This window comes from Panulirus ornatus, chromosome 4 (assembly GCF_036320965.1).
Source record: "Panulirus ornatus isolate Po-2019 chromosome 4, ASM3632096v1, whole genome shotgun sequence".
Taxonomy (NCBI): Eukaryota; Metazoa; Arthropoda; class Malacostraca; order Decapoda; family Palinuridae; genus Panulirus; species Panulirus ornatus.
Window position 1 is genome coordinate 62,709,490 of NC_092227.1, and position 21,998 is coordinate 62,731,487.

At 41.7% G+C, this 21,998-nt stretch overlaps 1 protein-coding gene across 1 annotated transcript in view; it reads left to right on the forward strand.

Moving 5' to 3' along the window:
- The window catches only part of LOC139766666 (kinesin-like protein KIF14), a 282,193-nt gene that overhangs the window by 177,752 nt on the left and 82,443 nt on the right, over positions 1 to 21,998 (forward strand). Inside the window, exon 20 of the mRNA XM_071695567.1 lies at positions 11,011 to 11,136. Coding sequence (XP_071551668.1) covers positions 11,011 to 11,136 — 126 coding nt within the window. The remainder of the gene's footprint in view (positions 1 to 11,010; positions 11,137 to 21,998) is intronic.

The following is a 21,998-nucleotide window of genomic DNA, read 5'->3' on the forward strand; positions in this document are numbered from 1 at the left end:
AAGGTTCACAGTTGAGTAAGTAATATCTAAAACACTCACTCACTTACTTAAGTCACTCCATTGACGTTGGACTAATACTGGATAGTAACTATGAGATATTGAGAAGTGAAGTGTTTTAAATTTTCTGCAAGTCTTACAACCGCGTCGACAGTTCTGAGTCCAATGAATCCCAAGGCGTGGAGCAGGCAAAGCTACGGGATGTTACCAAGCTCTGAGTCCAAAGTATCTTGAATACTTGCTTTTCAAACATGTTATACTGCTACACCATCCATAAACAAATTGCAACACATGGTGACATACACACCTGCGCATGAACCTTTAAATAATGATGAGCAACATTCTGTTGTAGGTGTGAATCAAGCTAATGATAGTTAAAAATTTGGATTCAAAAAATGTGCCGAACCATATTTAATACTTCACAGAAATCTCTATCGACTATAATGCCTTTCAGATCATAAAGATGCTAAAGATATATTGCATGTTCTGAAATCAAAGCATCCAAAATGAGTGAAGAAGCAGTGAAAAATCTTAACACTTCGGAACCCTAGCTATGAATTGAATGGCTTGAAATGTGACCTTCAATGATCGCCTCCATTAGGATATTAGTGGACTGAAAAGTATTATTGTATTTGAAGGACTTGCTTTGTCCTTACACATGACCTTGTACGAGGATGAACAATTCTGCCTCTTCTTCATGTACTCCATGGTCTACTACATTAAATACTTACAGAAGGTAACTATACAGTCCCCTTGTTTGCAATCCATGCAATAAGCTCCAGATGATTGCTTTGCGTTTATTTGCATAAGTTTTATATGTTTTGTTAAATAATTTTCTAACCTGCATATGTTGGCGCCTATCCTCGACCAAACACCTGATTGGCCTCTGGCTTTCCTGCTGTACACCTTGCAATACTTCCTCCTATCGAGCAACACTACTTGTATATACATATTAAGTCCATTTATGTAGTTCCATTTCGACCTTGTACCTTCGACCTAGGTATCAGCCTTTTATGTAAAATATTATACAATTAAAATAAATTTTATTATTTTTAATGTAATTAGAAATTAATTAAATTGTTTTAGCATTCATTCCATATTTTTTATGTAATTTGATAAACATGTTGTTTGTGGTGCATTCAATTCCTTGTAGATCAACTTTCACGGTTTAGAGGCACATAAAGGTTAGCAAACAGTTGTTCACGATGTTAGAAACGTGGCCCTGTTAAAATTATGTAAATCTCGTCGTAGCAAATAATAAATCGTCCTAATTGTCATAATTTTTCTATTTCTTAAATGTTTATGACAATTTTAATTATATAAATCCACATTTTCCTTGATCATAGCCTTTTCCGCTCTAACAGTGATCATTATAGGATGCTAAAACAAGATCAATCCAAATCTCAAACTGTTGATGTAATAAAATGTAAATTGTTGATTAGAAATTATGGTTTACTTTGTTTTCTCATTTCATAAATTACATCTGTGCTGCCCTTTGAAATTTTCTGAAGAATATTCAGAACTTGCAGGAGATGCTTAGATTGTATTTGTATCTTCCTCTCCTTGATTATGGCTATGTGGCAATGGGTGAAAGGTTGAGAAAGGCTGTGCTAGATGCAAGAGTTCTGAGGAGAGTCTTTGTAGATTCTGACTATTTTCCAATTCCTTTAGGGGGAAGGATCGGATAGAAGTGGAGGTATGGTTTAAGGAAGAATGGAGAGGTAAGAGTATTGACAAACAAGAACATAAATCAGAAAGATTGTGAGGAGGAATAAAAGGAGGATGGTTGAAAATTTAGATAAAAGTGCAGTGAATATAGGGATGCAGTCATATGTGAATGAGATGTTCAAAATGTTAAGAGACAGAGTGTTAGAAGTTGTAGAATTACAAGGAAGGAGTGCAAATGATAGGGAGATGTATAAGAGAAAGTGGCAGAAAGTCAAGAGGAAGGTGCATGAGTTGAAGAAGAAGTCATATGGGAGTTAGGATGAGAGAGTATCATTAAACTTTAGGGAGCATAAAAAGATGTTTTGGAAGGAGGTAGATAGTATTTGAAAGACAAGAGAACAAATGAGAACATCAGTGAAAGGAGCAAAAGGGGAAGTGATAACGCATGGCAATTGAAAGAGGAGATGGAGTGGGTATTTTGAAGGATTATTAAATGTGTTTGATGATAAAGTGGCAAATGAAGTGTTTTGGTTGGAGTGTTATGCAAAGTGAGAGAGTCATGGAGAGTATTTTGGTAAAAAGACAAGAGGTGGCGTAAGTTGTACGGAAGAAGAATTGTGGCAAGGCAGTGGGTGTCGATGGCATTGCAGATGAATTTATTAGGAAATGGGATGACTATGTTGTTGATTGATTGGTAAGGATATTTAGTGATATGGATGGATCATGGTGGAGTGCCTAAGGATTGGCGGAATGCATGCATAGTCCCATTTTACGAAGGCAAAGGGGATAAAGGGAAGTTCAAGCTACAGGGGATAAAGGTGGAAGTTCAAGCTACAGGGGCATAAGTTGTTGAGTATTCTTGGGAAATTGTGAGAGAGGGTATTGATTGAGAGGGTGAAAGCATGTACAGAGCATCAGATTGGGGAAGAGCAGTGTGGTTTCAGAAGTATTAGAGGATGTGTGGATCAGGTGTTTGCTTTGAAGAATGTGTGAGAAATACTTAGAAAAACAGATGTATTTGTATGTAGCATTTATGGATCTGGAGAAGGCATATCATAGGGTTAATGGAGATGCTTTGTAGAAGGTCTTAGGAGTTTATGGTGTGGGAGGTAAGCTGCTAGAGGCATTGGAAAGTTTTTGCCAAGTATGTAAGGCATGGTTACACTAGGAAGAGGGGAGAGTGATTGGTTCCCAGTGAAGGTCAGTCTGCAGCAGGGTTGTGTGTTGTCCCCATGTTTGTCTGATTTGTTTATGAATGTGGTGGTTAGGGAGGTGAATGCAAAAGTTTTGGAGTGAGGGGTGAGTATGTGGTCTGTTGTGGATGAGAGGGCCTGGGAAGTGAGTTAGTGGTACAGCTCTGGTGGCTGATTTGAATGAGAAACTGCAGAAGTTGATGACTGAGTTTGGAAAAGTGTGTGAAAGGAGAAAGCTGAGAGTAGATGTGAATAAGAGCAAGGTTATTATGCTCAGTAGGGTTGAGACAAGTTGATTGGGATGTAAGTTTGAATAAAGAAAACTTTGAAGAAGTGAAGTGTTTCAGATATCTGGGAGTGGACTTTGCAGTGAATGGAACCATGGAAACAGAAATGAGTCACAGGGTAGAGGAAGGGGCAAAGCTTCTGGATGCAATGAAGAATATGTGGAAAGAGAGAACATTATCTCAGAAGAGCATAAATGGGTATGTTTGTAGGAATAGTAGTTCCAACAATATCATATGTTTGTGAGGCATGGGCTATAGGTAGGGTTATACAGAGAAAGTGGATGTGTTGGAAATGAAATGTTTCAGGACAATTTGTAGTGTGAGGTGGTTTTATTGATTTAGTAAATGGAAGGGTGAGGAAGATGTGTGGAAATATAAAGAGTGTGGTTGAGAGAGCAGAAGAGGTTGTGTTGAAATGCTTTGGACATATGGAGAGAATGAGTGAGGAAAGAATGACAAAGAGGATAAGTGTGTCAGAGGTAGAGGGAACAAGGAGAAGCCATAGACCATATTGGAGTTGGAAGGTTGGAGTGAAAAAGATTTTGAGTGATTAGGGCCTGAACATACGTAAGGGTGAGAGGCTTGCAAGGAATAGAGTGAATTGGGATGATGTGGTATACTGGGGTCAACATGCTGTCAATGAACTGAACCAAGGCATGTGAAATGTCTGGGGTGAAACATGGAAAGGTGAGTGGGGCCTGGATGTGGATAGGGAGCTGCAGTTTTGGTGAATTAAATACGACAGCTAGAGACAGTGTGAGCAAATGTGAGCATTTTTTTTCTGTTTTCCTGGCGCTGCCTCTCTGAAGCAACGGGTAGCGATGCTATTTCCTGTAGGACTGGGTAGCACCAGAAATGGATAAAGGCAAGCATGAATATGTACATGTGTATATATGTGTATGTCAGTGTATGTATATGTTGATATGAATTATTTATATTTATTTATTATGCTTAGTCGCTGTCTCCCACATTAGCGAGGTAGTACAAGGAAACAGACAAAAGAATGGCCCAAACCACCCACAGACACATGTATATACATAAACCCCCACACAGGCACATATACATACCTATACATTTCAATGTATACATACATATATATATATACACGTACTTGCTGCCTTCATCCGTTCCCATTGCCACCCCGCCACATGAAAGGGCACCCCCCTCCCCAGTGCGTGTGAGAGATAGCGCTAGGAAAAGACAACAATGGCTACATTCGTTCTCACTCAGTCTCTAGCTGTCATATATAATGCACTGAAATCACAGCTCCCTTTCCACATCCAGGCCCCACAGAACTTTCCATGGTTTACCCCAGATGCTTCACACGCCCTGGTTCAATCCATTGACAGCACGTTGACCCCGGTATACCACATTGTTCCAATTCACTCTATTCCTTGCACGCCTTTCACTCTCCTGCATGTTCAGGCCCTGATCACTCAAAATCTTTTTCACTCTTTCCACCTCCAATTTGGTCTCCCACTTCTCGTTCCCTCCACCTCTGATACATATATCCTCTTTGTCAGTCTTTCCTCACTCATTCTCTCCATGTGACCAAACCATTTCAAAACACCCTCTTCTGCTCTCTCAACCACACTCTTTTTATTACCACACATCTCTCTTACCCTTTTATTACTAACTTCATCAAACCACCTCACACCACATATTGTCCTCAAACATCTCATTTCCAGCACATCCACCCTCCTGCACACACCTCTATCCATAGCTCACGCCTTGCAACCATAAAACATTGTTGAAACCACTATTCCTTCAAACATACCCATTTTTGCTTTCCGAGATAATGTTCTCGACTTCCACACATTCTTCAACGCTCCCAGAACTTTTGCCCCCTCCCCCACCCTATGATTCACTTCTGCTTCCATGGTTCCATCCACTGCCAAATCCACTCCCAGATATCTAAAACACTTCACTTCCTCCAGCTTTTCTCCATTCAAACTTATCTCCCTATTGACTTGTCCCTCAACCCTACTGTACCTAATAACCTTGCTCTTATTCACATTTACTCTCAGCTTCCTTCTTTCACACACTTTGCCAAACTCAGTCACCAGCTTCTGCAGTTTCCCACACGAATCAGCCACCAGCGCTGTATCATCAGCAAACAGCAACTGGCTCACTTCCTAAGCTCTCTCATCCTTAACAGACTGCATACTTGCCCTTCTTTCCAAAACTCTCATATTCACCTTCCTAACAACCCCATCCATAAACAAATTAAACCACCATGGAGACATCACACACCCCTGCCGCAAACCAACATTCAATGAGAACCCATCTTTTTCCTCTCTTCCTACACATGCACATGTCTTACATCCTCGATAAAAAACTTTTCACTGCTTCTAACAATGTGCCCCCACACCATATATTCTTAATATCCTCCACAGAGCATCTCTATCAACTATCATATGCCTTCTCCAGATCCATAAATGCTACATACAAATCCATTTGCTTTTCTAAGTATTTCTCACATACATTCTTCAAAGCAAACACCTGATCCACACATCCTCTACCACTTCTGAAACCACACTGCTCTTCCCCAATCTGATGCTCTGTACATGCCTTCACCCTCTCAATCAATACTCTCCCATATAATTTCCCAGGAATACTCTGGAAACTTTTTTTTTTTTTTTTTTATACTTTGTCCCTGTCTCCCGCGTTTGCGAGGTAGCGCAAGGAAACAGACGAAAGAAATGGCCCCCCCCCCCATACACATGTATATACATACGTCCACACACGCAAATATACATACCTACACAGCTTACCATGGTTTACCCCAGACGCTTCACATGTCTTGATTCAATCCACTGACAGCACGTCAACCCTGGTATACCACATCGCTCCAATTCACTCTATTCCTTGCCCTCCTTTCACCCTCCTGCATGTTCAGGCCCCGATCACACAAAATCTTTTTCACTCCATCTTTCCACCTCCAATTTGGTCTCCCTCTTCTCCTCGTTCCCTCCACCTCCGACACATATATCCTCTTGGTCAACCTTTCCTCACTCATTCTCTCCATGTGCCCAAACCATTTCAAAACACCCTCTTCTGCTCTCTCAACCACGCTCTTTTTATTTCCACACATCTCTCTTACCCTTACGTTACTTACTCGATCAAACCACCTCACACCACACATTGTCCTCAGACATCTCATTTCCAGCACATCCATCCTCCTGCACACAACTCTATCCATAGCCCATGCCTCGCAACCATACAACATTGTTGGAACCACTATTCCTTCAAACATACCCATTTTTGCTTTCCGAGATAATGTTCTCGACTTCCACACATTCTTCAAGGCTCCCAGAATTTTCGCCCCCTCCCCCACCCTATGATCCACTTCCGCTTCCATGGTTCCATCCGCTGCCAGATCCACTCCCAGATATCTAAAACACTTCACTTCCTCCAGTTTTTCTCCATTCAAACTCACCTCCCAATTGACTTGACCCTCAACCCTACTGTACCTAATAACCTTGCTCTTATTCACATTTACTCTTAACTTTCTTCTTCCACACACTTTACCAAACTCAGTCACCAGTTTCTGCAGTTTCTCACATGAATCAGCCACCAGCGCTGTATCATCAGCGAACAACAACTGACTCACTTCCCAAGCTCTCTCATCCCCAACAGACTTCATACTTGCCCCTCTTTCCAAAACTCTTGCATTTACCTCCCTAACAACCCCATCCATAAACAAATTAAACAACCATGGAGACATCACACACCCCTGCCACAAACCTACATTCACTGAGAACCAATCACTCTGGAAACTTATATGTCTGTAATTTGCCTTTGTACAATGGCACTATGCAAGCATTCCGCCAATCCTCAGGCACCTCACCATGAGTCGTACATACATTAGATAACCTTACCAACCAGTAAACAATACAGTCCCCCCTCTTTTTTAAGAAATTCCACTGCATTACCATCCAAACCCACTGCCTTGCCGGCTTTCATCATCCACAAAGCTTTTACTACCTCTTCTCTGTTTACCAAATCATTCTCCCTAACCCTCTCACTTTGCACACCACCTCGACCAAAACACCCTATATCTGCCACTCTATCATCAAACACATTCAACAAACCTTCAAAATACTCACTCCATCTCCTTCTCACATCACCACTACTTGTTATCACCACCCCATTAGCCCCCTTCACTAAAGTTCTCATTTGTTCCCTTGTCTTACGCATTTTATTTACCTCCTTCCAAAATATCTTTTTATTCTCCCTAAAAATTAATGATACTCTCTCACCCCAACTCTCATTTGCCCTCTTTATCACCTCTTGCATCTTTTTCTTGACCTTCTGCCTCTTTTTTTTTTTATACATCTCCCAGTCATTTGCACTATTTTCCTGCAAAAATGGACCAAATGCCTCTCTCTTCTCTTTCACTAATAATCTTCTTCATCCCACCACTCACTACCCTTTCTAGTACCTCCCAACTTTCTCATGCCACAAGCATCTTTTGCATAGGCCATCACTGCTTCCCTAAATACATCCCCCACTCCCTTTACGTCCTTTGTTCTCACCTTTTTCCATTCTGCACTCAGTCTCTCCTTGTACTTCCTCACACAAGTCTCCTTCCCAAGCTCACTTACTCTCACCACTCTTTTCACCCCAACATTCTCCCCTCTTTTTTGAAAACCTCTACAAATCTTCACCTTCGCCTCCACAAGGTAATGATCAGACATCCCCCCAGTTTCCCCTCTTAGCATATTAACATACAAAAGTCTCTCTTTCATTCACCTGTCAATTAACACGAAATCCAATAATGCTCTCTGGCCATCTCTCCCACTTACATATGTATACTTATGTATATCTCTCTTTTTAAACCTGGTATTCCCAATCACTAGTCCTTTTTCAGCACACAAATCTACAAGCTCTTCACCATTTCTATATACAACACTAAACACCCCATGTACACCAATTATTCTTTCTGAATTATTTGTCTTTTTCCCAAGACATTTCCTTGAGATTTTGTTTACCCAGAATATGATAAATCACATCAAACTTGGTCACCTTCTCAAGTTTGCCAGCAGCACATCGCATGTTTTGTCTGTTGTTCACCTTGCTTTATGTGTAATTGTCCTCTCTGCATATAGCCAAAAAGATGAAGGTTACATACCCCTGGCATAGGGTAAGTAATTAGTAAGAAGGAAGATGTGATTCTTCAAGAGTGTTTAAAGTAATAAGATTGAGTACATGTATGAACATTTGGAAAGAATGAGTTCAGAAAGTTTATGTAGGTGTTGAGGTGAGTGAGTAGGTATTGAAGGTTGAAGGGTAGAGTGAATGCTTACATTTATAAAAGGATATTTTCTGTCTATCAATCTATGTGTCTATCTATCTATCTTCCGAGAGCTGGCTGCTTGTGTGCCCACACCACTAGCAAGACCAAGCAATACAAGGCAAGACGCTGCATCAAATGATTATTGTGTGGCCATCATCTCTTCAATGGTTGGCTGTTTTGATACCTGTTTCTTTCCCTACACTCTCTACCCTCTCATGTTTTTCCCAATAACTATGACCTATGTCTTTTTCCTTTCATAATTCTCCCTATATTTCAATTAAGGTCTGGCCTTGATGTGGACTTTTGTCCATGACTGAAGCCTTCAACATAAAAAAAAAAAGAAACATACCCACACCCTCTGGCAACTCCTATTAATGGGGTAGCCATTGCAAAAGACTCTTCCCTTACCCCTGTCCTTATGTGCTGCCTTCACATACTTTAATACATGTGTTCTTCCACCATTTCTCTCCCTCCAGTATTCTTCCACTCTATTTCCCCATGTTCCAAGTGATCTTCCTCTCACACTAACCCCTTTGATTGTACTGTTATACACTTTCCTTGTGAACTTGCCATGTTGCATTCTTTCCACATGTACAAACCCCCTCAAAGTATTACATTTCACTCAGACTGCCACTCCACATATCTCTCATACACTGTCTCATTTCTTTCTTTGCTCCATCTAGTCATACCACATACTCTGCTCAAATAGCTTATTTCTACTCATTCCATGTCCATGTTTTTGTTGCATAGGTCAGGGTTGGGTGGACTTTGCTGTCCCTTCATACTTACACCTATACCCTTCATTATTCTATTAAGGGACCCAGTGACTCTTCTGCCCTGTATTACTCTTTCCCTTAATTCTCCTTCCATATCTCCAGACTTAAACAAGACAGTTTCTAGATACTTAAATTCTCTCGCCTTTTCCAGTCTTTCTGCCTCCATATCCAAAGCACAATTTAGTACACTTTCTTCTTTCACTCTGTATGGTTTTGCAAAATCTATTCTTTCACCCTGTGTTTCCATTCAAATTCCATTACTTGCATTTACCTTGAATTGCCTATTCTTACACAAATCATAAAACAGACTTACAACCTTATGCAACCCCCCTTTACTCACAGCAAAGAACAGTGTCATCCATAAACAGGATTACCACTAGCCTCCTACCTCTCCACCACACTCCATCTTTGCACCCCCTTTCCCTAGGTTTGCTTTTGTCTCTCTTATCAGTCCATCTATATATATGTATTAGAAAGCCACATTGCCATCTCACAGCCCTGCTTCACATTCACATGTATACTGAAACTTTCTATCAACTCTCCATCCACTTTTACACATGCATTTGCTCTTCTAGAGAAGGCTTTCACACTATTCAACAATTGTCACAATGTCCCATATATCCTTAACACATCCCATAAAGCATTCTGCTTGACCCTGTCATATGCTTTCTCTAAATCCATAAAAGCTGCATACAACTTCTTTCCTTTCATTAGATATTTTTCCACCATTATCTTCATAAAAATCTGATCCATCCATCCCTTGCCTTTCCTAAAATTCCCTTGGTCCTCACTTATTCTGCATTCATTGACTTCCATCACTTGTCAATCATCATTCATTTATAACTTTTCCTTTTATACCTTAACAGACTTATTTCCCTATAACTGCTAAATACATTCTTAGCACCTTCCTTTGAATAAAGGAACAGTAATAGCTTTTACCAATCCTCAGGCACAACCTTGTTTCCATGCTTAATTACATATCTGGTGTATCCACTCAACCACACTTTCTACTCTATACTTAAGCATTTCAGCCTTAATCTCATCCACTTCAGGTGCCTTTCCTACCATCACCCTTATTATTGACCTTTTTATTGCCCTTTTTGCTATAGGCCCTTGCACTTGCGCTCCTCTTTCTTCCATTCTCTATACACATGCATATAACAAATGCTGCTTCACCTCCCAAATTCATCAGTTCTTCTAAATACTCTTTCCATCTTCCTTCACTTCGTTTACTTTGATTCAGCAACTCCCCATCCTTAATTCTTACATTAACATTTCCACTCTTATGTCCACCTGTTTCCTTTATCACCTCCATCCAGTACACTTTCTTATTTTTCCATAGCTTTTCACTCAAATTTCTTTAAAAATCTTTGTCTTCTTCTTTGTTCTCCTGTATCAGCTTCTTAACATTCTGCTTACACATCTTTTGTTCTTTCCTTTAAAGGGATCTACTTTATGATTTTTTTCTTCTCATCCACAGCATTTTCAGTCTCTTCCATCCATCATTCATTTTGCTTTTTATTCCTATATTGCATGACCTTTATCTAACTTCTAATTCTTTAAACATTTTAAACATCTCATTCACACATGACTGTATTCCTACATTTGGTGAACTTCCATCTAAGCCATCTCAACTTTTGGTCACCCTCCTTTCATACTCCTTGCATTCTTGCTGAGGATATTTTCATGGGCAGTAAGTGATTTACAGGGATCATACTTTATAGTGGAGGTATGTAACAGCTTGTTTTAACAGGGTTGTGGATGTGGATTGATCCACCTGATTATTACAGGTAGAAGCAGTCTTCAATGAAACAGTGCAGGAAGTTAGAAGAGAGTCTACCACTGTTAGTCCACCCATGCTCAGTTTTAAGATAAGAGAAGCTAATCAGATCTGCAAGAAGCTCAAAAAGCCATATGTAAGTATTTATCATCTTTTTTTTTTTTTTTTTTTTTTTTTTTTTTTTTTTTTTTTTTTTTTTTTATACTTTGTCGCTGTCTCCCGCGTTTGCGAGGTAGCGCAAGGAAACAGACGAAAGAAATGGCCCAACCCCCCCCCCCCCCCCATACACATGTACATACACACGTCCACACACGCAAATATACATACCTACACAGCTTTCCATGGTTTACCCCAGACGCTTCACATGCCTTGCTTCAATCCACTGACAGCACGTCAACCCCTGTATACCACATGACTCCAATTCACTCTATTTCTTGCCCTCCTTTCACCCTCCTGCATGTTCAGGCCCCGATCACACAAAATCTTTTTCACTCCATCTTTCCACCTCCAATTTGGTCTCCCTCTTCTCCTCGTTCCCTCCACCTCCGACACATATATCCTCTTGGTCAATCTCTCCTCACTCATTCTCTCCATGTGACCAAACCATTTCAAAACACCCTCTTCTGCTCTCTCAACCACGCTCTTTTTATTTCCACACATCTCTCTTACCCTTACGTTACTTACTCGATCAAACCACCTCACACCACACATTGTCCTCAAACATCTCATTTCCAGCACATCCATCCTCCTGCGCACATCTCTATCCATAGCCCACGCCTCGCAACCATACAACATTGTTGGAACCACTATTCCTTCAAACATACCCATTTTTGCTTTCCGAGATAATGTTCTCGACTTCCACACATTTTTCAAGGCTCCCAAAATTTTCGCCCCCTCCCCCACCCTATGATCCACTTCCGCTTCCATGGTTCCATCCGCTGACAGATCCACTCCCAGATATCTAAAACACTTCACTTCCTCCAGTTTTTCTCCATTCAAACTCACCTCCCAATTGACTTGACCCTCACCCCTACTGTACCTAATAACCTTGCTCTTATTCACATTTACATCTTATTTATTATACATAATCGCTGTTTCCTGCTTCATTGAGGTAGCGCCAGGAAACAGACAAAGAATGACCCAACTCACATACACATATATATACATAAATGCCCACATACGCACATATACATACATATACGTATCAACATATACATTTTTTTTTTTCATACTATTCGCCATTTCCCGCAATAGCGAGGTAGCGTTAAGAACAGAGGACTGGGCCTTTGAGGGAATGTCCTCACCAGGCCCCCTTCTGTGTTCCTTCTTTTGGAGAATTAAAAAAAAACAAGAGGGGAGGATTTCCAGCCCCCCACTCCCTTCCCTTTTAGTCGCCTTCTACGACACGCAGGGAATATGTGAGAAGTATTCTTTCCCCCCTATCCCCTATACATATGTATATACACATACACAGACATATACATACTTAAACATGTACATATTCATACATGCTTGCCTTCATCCATTCCTGTCGCTACCCCGCTCCACAGGAAAACAGCATTGCTATCCCCTGTTTCAAAAAGGTAGCACCAGGAAAACACAAAAAGACCACATTTATTCACACTCAGTCTCTAGCTGTCATGTGTATTGCACTGAAACCACAGCTCCCTATCCACATCCAGGCACCACAGACCTTTACATGTTTTACTCCAGACGCTTGACATGCCCTGGTTTAGTCCATTGACAACATGTTGACCCCAGTATACCACATCATTTCAATTCACTCTATATCTTGCACGTTTCTCACTCTCCTGTATGTTCAGGCCCCGATCACTCAAAATCTTTTGTAATATGTAAGTATATTTCAGTATATCCCTGGGGATAGGGGAGAAAGAATACTTCCCACGCATTCCTCACGTGTCGTAGAAGGCGACTAAAGGGGACGGGAGCGGGGGGCTGGAAACCCTCCCGTCCTGTGTTTTAACTTTCTAAAAGGGGAAACAGAAGAAGGAGTCACACGGGGAGTGCTCATCCTCCTTGAAGGCTCAGATTGGGATGTCTAAATGTATGTGGATGTAACCAAGATAAGAAAAAAAGAGAGATAGGTAGTATGTTTGAGGAAAGGAACCTGGATGTTTTGGCTCTGAGTGAAACAAAGCTCAAAGGTAAAGGGGAAGAGTGGTTTGGGAATGTCTTGAGAGTAAAGTCAGGGGTTAGTGAGAGGACAAGAGCAAGGGAAGGAGTAGCACTACTCCTGAAACAGGAGTGGTGGGAGTATGTGATAGAGTGTAAGAAAGTAAACTCTCTCTAGATTGATATGGTTAAGCTGAAAGTTGATGGAGAGAGATGGGTGATTATTGGTGCATATGCACCTGGGCATGAGAAGAAAGATCATGAGAGGCAAGTGTTTTCGGAACAGCTGAGTGAGTGTGTTAGTAGTTTTGATGCACGAGACCAGGTTATAGTGATTGGTGATTTGAATGCAAATGTGAGTAATGTGGCAGTTGAGGGAATAATTGGTGTACATAGGGTGTTCAGTGTTGTAAATGGAAATGGTGAAGAGCTTGTAGATTTATGTGCTGAAAAAGAACTGGTGATTGGGAATACGTGGTTTAAAAAGAGAGATATACATAAGTATACATATGTAAGTAGGAGAGATGGCCAGAGAGCATTATTGGATTACGTGTTAATTGGTAGGCACGCAAAAGAGAGACTTTTGGATGTTAATGTGCTGAGAGGTGCAACTGGAGGGATGGCTGATCATTATCTTGTGGAGGCGAAGGTGAAGATTTGTATGGGTTTTCAGAAAAGAAGAGAGAATGTTGGGGTGAAAAGAGTGGTGAGAGGAAGTGAGCTTGGGAAGGAGACTTGTGTGAGGAAGTACCAGGAGAGACTGAGTACAGAACGGAAAAAGGTGAGAACAAAGGATGTAAGGGGAGTTGGGGAGGAATGGGATGTATTTAGGGAAGCAGTGATGGCTTGTGCAAAAGATGCTTGTGGCATGAGAAGCGTGGGAGGTGGGCAGATCAGAAAAGGTAGTGAGTGGTGGGATGAAGAAGTAAGATTATTAGTGAAAGAGAAGAGAGGCATTTGGACGATTTTTGCAGGGAAATAATGCAAATGAGTGGGAGATGCATAAAAGAAAGAGGCAGGAGGTCAAGAGAAAGGTGCAAGAGGTGAAAAAGAGGGCAAATGAGAGTTGGGGTGAGAGAGAATCATCAAATTTTAGGGAGAATAAAAAGATGTTCTGGAAGGAGGTAATTAAGTGCGTAAGACAAGGAAACAAATGGGAACTTCAGTCAGGGGGCTAATGGAGTGGTGATAACATGTAGTGGTGATGTGAGAAGGAGATGGAGTGAGTCTTTTGAAGGTTTGTTGAATGTGTTTGATGACAGAGTGGCAGATATAGGGTGTCTTGGTCAAGGTGGTGTGCAAAGTGAGAGGGTTAGGGAAAATGATTTGGTAAACAGAGAAGAGGTAGTAAAAGCTTGGTAGAAGATGAAAGCCGGCAGGGCAGCGGGTTTGGATGGTATTGCAGTGGAATTTATAAAAAAAGGGGTGACTGTATTGTTGACTGGTTGGTAAGGTTATTTAATGCATGTATGATTCCTGGTGGGGTGCCTGAGGATTGGCGGAATGCTTGCATAGTGCCATTGTACATAGGCAAAGGGGATAAAAGTGAGTGCTCAAATTACAGAGGTATAAGTTTGTTGAGTATTCCTGGTAAATTATACGGGAGGGTATTGATTGAGAGGGTGAAGGCATGTACAGAGCATCAGATTGGGAAGAGCAGTGTGGTTTCAGAAGTGGTAGAGGATGTGTGTATCAGGTGTTTGCTTTGAAGAATGTATGTGAGAAATACTTAGAAAAGCAAATGGATTTGTATGTAGCATTTATGGATCTGGAGAAGGCATATGAAAGAGGAGATAGAGATGCTCTGTGGAAGGAATTAAGAATATATGGTGTGGGAGGCAAGTTGTTAGAAGCAGTGAAAAGTTTTTATTAAGGATGTAAGGCATGTGTACGTGTAGGAAGAGAGGAAAGTGATTGGTTCTCAGTGAATGTAGGTTTGCGGCAGGGGTGTGTGATGTCTCCATGGTTGTTTAATTTGTTTATGGATGGGGTTGTTAGGGAGGTGAATGCAAGAGTTTTGGAAAGAGGGGCAAGTATGCAGTCTGTTGTGGATGAGAGATCTTGGGAAGTAAGTCAGTTGTTGTTTGCTGATGATACAGCGCTGGTGGGTGATTCATGTGAGAAACTGCAGAAGCTTTTGACTGAGTTTGGTAAAGTGTGTGAAAGAAGAAAGTTAAGAGTAAATGTGAATAAGAGCAAGGTTATTAGGTACAGTAGGGTTGAGGGTCAAGTCAATTGGGAGGTAAGTTTGAATGGAGAAAAAGTGGAGGAAGTGAAGTGTTTTAGATATATGGGAGTGGATTTGGCAGCGGATGGAACCATGGAAGCGGAAGTGAATCATAGGGTGAGGTAGGGGGTAAAAGTTCTGGGAGCCTTGAAGAATGTGTGGAAGTCGAGAACATTATGTCGGAAAGCAAAAATGGGTATGTTTGAAGGAATAGTGGTTCCAACAATGTAATATGGTTGCGAGGCGTGGGCTATGGATAGAGTCGTGCGACGGAGGGTGGATGTGCTGGAAATGAGATGTTTGAGGACAATATGTGGTGTCAGGTGGTTTGATCGAGTAAGTAATAATAGAGTAAGAGAGATGCTTGGTAATAATAGAGTGTGGTTGAGAGAGCAGAAGAGGGTGTTTTGAAATGGTTTGGTCACATGGAGAGAATGAGCGAGGAAAGATTGTCCAAGAAGATATATGTGTCAGAGATGGAGGGAACGAGGAGAAGTTTGAGACTAAATTGGAGGTGGAGAGATGGAGTGAAAAAGATTTTGAGTGGTCGGGACCTGAACATGCAGAAGGGTGAAAGGCATGCAAGGAATAGAGTGAATTGGAACGATGTGGTATACCAGGGTCGACGTGCTGTCAATGGATTGAACCAGGGCATGTGAAGCGTCTGGGGTAAACCATGGAAAGTCTTTTGGGGCCTGGATGTGGAAAGGGAGCTGTGGTTTCGGTGCATTATTACATGACAGCTAGAGACTGAGTGTGAACGAATGTGACTTTTGTTGTCTTTTCCTCGCGCTACCTCGTACACATGAGGGGGGGAGGGGGATGTTATTTCATGTGTGGCGAGGTGGCAATGGGAATGAAAGGCAGACAGTATGAATTTATGTACATTTGTATATATGTATATGTCTGTGTGTATATGTATGTATACGTTGAGATGTATAGGTATGTATATTTGCGTGTGTGGACGTGTATGTATATACATGTGTATGTGGGTGGGTTGGGCCATTCTTTCGTCTGTTTCCTTGCGCTACCTTGCTAACGCGGGAGACAGAGACACAGCCAAATGATATATTTATTTATTTATTTTGCTTTGTTGCTGTCTCCCGCATTAGCGAGGTAGCGCAAGGAAACAGACGAAAGAATGCCCCAAACTCACATACAATATATAACTAAATGCCCACATCCCACATATCATACATATACGTATCAACATATAATTTTTTTTTTTATACTATTCCCTTTTCCCGCAATAGCGGGGGTAGCGTTAAAACAGGGACGGGGCCTTTGAGGAAGTCCTCCCCACCCCCTTCTGTGTTCCTTCTTTTGGAAAATTAAAAAAAAAACAAGAGGGGGGGATTTCCACCCCCCCACCCCCTTCCCCTTTTAGTCGCCTTCTCGACCCGGGGAATATGTGAGAAGATTTTTTCCCCCCCTATCCCCTTACATATTTATACAAACCCAAGACATATACATATTTAAACTGTAATATTTAATGCTTCCTTCATCCTTCCTGTCGCTACCCCCCCCAAAGGGAAAAACAGCATTGCTACCCCCTGTTTAAAAAAGGGTAGCCCCGGGAAAACAAAAAAAAGACCACTTTATTCACACTCATCTTAGCTGTCATGTTATTGCACAAAACCAAGCTCCCTATCCACATCCAGGCACCACAGACCTTTAATGTTTTACTCCAGACGCTTACTGCCCCCGGGTTTTGTCCATTTACAACTGTTGACCCCAGTATACCACATCATTTCAATTCACTCTATATCTTGCCGTTTTCACTCCCTGTATGTTCAGGCCCCGATCACTCAAAATCTTTTGTAATATTTAAATATATTTCAGTATATCCCGGGGGTAGGGGGGGAAAAGAATATTCCCCCGCATTTCAGGTCTAGAAGGGACTAAAGGGACGGGGCGGGGGGGTGGAACCCTCCCTCCTGTGTTTTAACTTTCTAAAAGGGGAAACAGAAGAAGGGTCACACGGGGGGTGCCCATCCTCCTTTAAGGCTCAGATTGGGATGTCTAAATGTATTGGATGAAAACCCAAAATAAGAAAAAAAGAGAGAAGGTAGTTGTTTGAGGAAAGGAACCTGATGTTTTGGCTCTGGTGAAACAAAGCTCAAAGGGAAAGGGGAAGAGTGGTTTGGGAATGTCTTGGATAAAGCAGGGTTTTGAGGACAAGCAAGGGAAGGGGTGCACTACTCCTGAAAAAAGAGTTTTTGGGAGTATGGGAGTTAAGAAAGTAAACCTCTCTAGATTGATATGGTTAAGCGAAAGTTGAGGAGAGAGATGGGGGATTATTTGGGGCATATGCACCTGGGCATGAGAAAAAGATCATGAGAGGGCAAATGTTTTCCCGGGAAAAGCTGAGTGATGTGTAGTTTTTGATGCACGAGACCCGGGTTTTAGTGATTGGTGATTTGAATGCAAATGTGAGAATGTGGGAGTTGAGGGGAAAAATTGGTGTACTTTGGTGTTCAGTTTGTAAAAAGGAAATGGTGAAGGCTTGTAGATTTATTGCTGAAAAAAATGGTGATTGGGAATCTGGTTTAAAAAAAAGAGATTACAAAAAACTATGTAAGTAGAGAGATGGCCAGAAGCTTATTGGATTGGTAATTGGTAGCAACGCAAAAAAGAGACTTTTGGATGTAAATTGCTGAGAGGTGCAACTGGAGGGAGGCGATCTTTTTTTGTGGAGGCGAAGGTGAAGAATTTGTATGGTTTCAGAAAAGAAGAGAGAATTTGGGGTGAAAAGGGGTGTGAGAGGGGTGACTTGGGGAAAGGGGATTGTGTGAGGAAGTACCGGAGAGACTGAGTACAGAAAGGAAAAAAAAGGTGAGAACAAAGGATGAAGGGGGGGTTGGGAGGAATGGTGTATTTAGGGGAAACAGTGATGGCTTGGCAAAAGATGCTTGTGGCAAGAGAACGGGGAGGGGGGCAGATCAGAAAAGGGAGTGAGTGGTGGGATGAAGAAGTAAGATTATTAGTGAAAGAGAAGAGAGGCATTTGGGGCATTTTTGCAGGGGAAAAAATGCAAATGAGTGGGGATGCATAAAAGAAAGGGCGGAGGCAAGAGAAAGGGGCAAAGGTGAAAAAGAGGGGAAATGAGAGTTGGGGGGGAGAGAGAACATCAAATTTTTTGGGGGAAAAAAAAAGATGTTTGGAAGGAGGGAATTAAGTGCTAAGACAAGGAAAACAAATGGGAATTTAAAAAGGGGGAATGGGGGGGTTTAACAGAGGGGGGGGAAGGAGAGGAAATGTTTTTGGGGTTTTTAAGGTTTGATGGGGGCGGGGTGTTTGGGCAAGGGGTGAAATGGGGGTTTAGGAAATTTTTTGGTAAAAAAAAGGGGGTTTAAAAAATTTGGAGAAAAGGGGGGGGGGTTTTTGGTTTCGGGGGTTTTAAAAAAAAAAGGGGGACGGTTTTTTAAAAAAAAAAAAAAAAAAAAAGTTCCTGGGAGGCAAAAGTTGAATTTCCCATGTCTGAAAGGGGAAAAGGATGTAAATCAATAAAGGTTAGTTTTTTTTGGAAATTTGGGGAGGGTTTTGATTGAGGGGGTGAAGGATGTACAGAGCTCAGATTGGGAAAGACAGTGTGGTTTCAGAAGTGGTAGAGGGGTGTGATCAGGTGTTTTTTTTTAAGAAAGTATGTGGAAAAACTTGAAAAGCAATGGATTTGTATGTAGATTTATGGAACTGGAGAAGGCATATGAAGAGGAAAAGAGAGCTTGTGGAAAGGGAAATTTAAAAATATATGGTGTGGGGGGGCAAGTTGTTAGAAGCGTGAAAAATTTTTTTTAAAGGGTGTAAGGCATGTGTACGTGTAGGAAAGAGGAAAGTGATTTGGGTTTTCAGTAATGTTGGTTTGCGGCAGGGGTGTGTGATGTCTCCATGGTTGTTTAATTTGTTTATGGATGGGGTTGTTAGGGAGGTGAATGCAAGAGTTTTGGAAAGAGGGGCAAGTATGCAGTCTGTTGTGGATGAGAGATCTTGGGAAGTAAGTCAGTTGTTGTTTGCTGATGATACAGCGCTGGTGGGTGATTCATGTGAGAAACTGCAGAAGCTTTTGACTGAGTTTGGTAAAGTGTGTGAAAGAAGAAAGTTAAGAGTAAATGTGAATAAGAGCAAGGTTATTAGGTACAGTAGGGTTGAGGGTCAAGTCAATTGGGAGGTAAGTTTGAATGGAGAAAAAGTGGAGGAAGTGAAGTGTTTTAGATATATGGGAGTGGATTTGGCAGCGGATGGAACCATGGAAGCGGAAGTGAATCATAGGGTGAGGTAGGGGGTAAAAGTTCTGGGAGCCTTGAAGAATGTGTGGAAGTCGAGAACATTATGTCGGAAAGCAAAAATGGGTATGTTTGAAGGAATAGTGGTTCCAACAATGTAATATGGTTGCGAGGCGTGGGCTATGGATAGAGTCGTGCGACGGAGGGTGGATGTGCTGGAAATGAGATGTTTGAGGACAATATGTGGTGTCAGGTGGTTTGATCGAGTAAGTAATAATAGAGTAAGAGAGATGCTTGGTAATAATAGTGTGGTTGAGAGAGCAGAAGAGGGTGTTTTGAAATGGTTTGGTCACATGGAGAGAATGAGCGAGGAAAGATTGTCCAAGAAGATATATGTGTCAGAGATGGAGGGAACGAGGAGAAGTTTGAGACCAAATTGGAGGTGGAGAGATGGAGTGAAAAAGATTTTGAGTGGTCGGGACCTGAACATGCAGAAGGGTGAAAGGCATGCAAGGAATAGAGTGAATTGGAACGATGTGGTATACCAGGGTCGACGTGCTGTCAATGGATTGAACCAGGGCATGTGAAGCGTCTGGGGTAAACCATGGAAAGTCTTTTGGGGCCTGGATGTGGAAAGGGAGCTGTGGTTTCGGTGCATTATTACATGACAGCTAGAGACTGAGTGTGAACGAATGTGACTTTTGTTGTCTTTTCCTCGCGCTACCTCGTACACATGAGGGGGGGAGGGGGTTGTTATTTCATGTGTGGCGAGGTGGCAATGGGAATGAAAGGCAGACAGTATGAATTTATGTACATTTGTATATATGTATATGTCTGTGTGTATATGTATGTATACGTTGAGATGTATAGGTATGTATATTTGCGTGTGTGGACGTGTATGTATATACATGTGTATGTGGGTGGGTTGGGCCATTCTTTCGTCTGTTTCCTTGCGCTACCTTGCTAACGCGGGAGACAGAGACACAGCCAAATGATATATTTATTTATTTATTTTGCTTTGTTGCTGTCTCCCGCATTAGCGAGGTAGCGCAAGGAAACAGACGAAAGAATGGCCCAACCCACCCACATACACATGTATATACATACACGTCCACACACGCAAATATACATACCTATACATCTCAATGTACACATGTATATTCACACACAGACACATACATATATACACATGTACATAATTCATACTGTCTGCCTTTATTTATTCCCATCGCCACCTCGCCACACATGGAATACCATCCCCCTCCCCCTTCATGTGTGCGAGGTAGCGCTAGGAAAAGACAACAAAGGCCCCATTCGTTCACACTCAGTCTCTAGCTGTCATGTAATAATGCCCGAAACCACAGCTCCCTTTCCACATCCAGGTCCCACAGAACTTTCCATAGTTTACCCCAGACGCTTCACATGTCCTGATTCAATCCATTGACAGCACGTCAACCCCGGTATACCACATCGATCCAATTCACTATTCCTTGCCCGCCTTTCACCCTCCTGCATGTTTAGGCCCTAATCACTCAAAAGGGGGTGACTGTATTGTTGACTGGTTGGTAAGGTTATTTAATATGTGTATGATTCATGGTGAGGTGTCTGAGGATTGGCGGAATGCTTGCATAGTGCCATTGTACAAAGGCAAAGGGGATTCGAGTGAGTGCCCAAATTACAGAGGTATAAGTTTGTTGAGTATTCCTGGTAAATTATATGGGAGGGTATTGATTGAGAGGGTGAAGGCATGTACAGAGCATCAGATTGGGGAAGAGCAGTGTGGTTTCAGAAGTGGTAGAGGATGTGTGGATCAGGTGTTTGCTTTGAAGAATGTATGTGAGAAATACTTAGAAAAGCAAATGAATTTGTATGTAGCATTTATGGATCTGGAGAAGGCATATGATAGAGTTGATAGAGATGCTCTGTGGAAGGTACTAAGAATATATGGTGTGGGAGGCAAGTTGTTAGAAGCGGTGAAAAGTTTTTATCGAGGATGTAAGGCATGTGTACGTGTAGGAAGAGAGGAAAGTGATTGGTTCTCAGTGAATGTAGGTTTGCGGCAGGGGTGTGTGATGTCTCCATGGTTGTTTAGTTTGTTTATGGATGGGGTTGTTAGGGAGGTGAATGAAAGAGTTTTGGAAAGAGGGGCAAGTATGCAGTCTGTTGTGGATGAGAGAGCTTGGGAAGTGAGTCAGTTGTTGTTCGCTGATGATACAGCGCTGGTGGGTGATTCATGTGAGAAACTGCAGAAGCTGGTGACTGAGTTTGGTAAAGTGTGTGAAAGAAGAAAGTTGAGAGTAAATGTGAGTAAGAGCAAGGTTATTAGGTACCGTAGGGTTGAGGGTCAAGTCAATTGGGAGGTAAGTTTGAATGGAGAAAAACTGGAGGAAGTAAAGTGTTTTAGATATCTGGGAG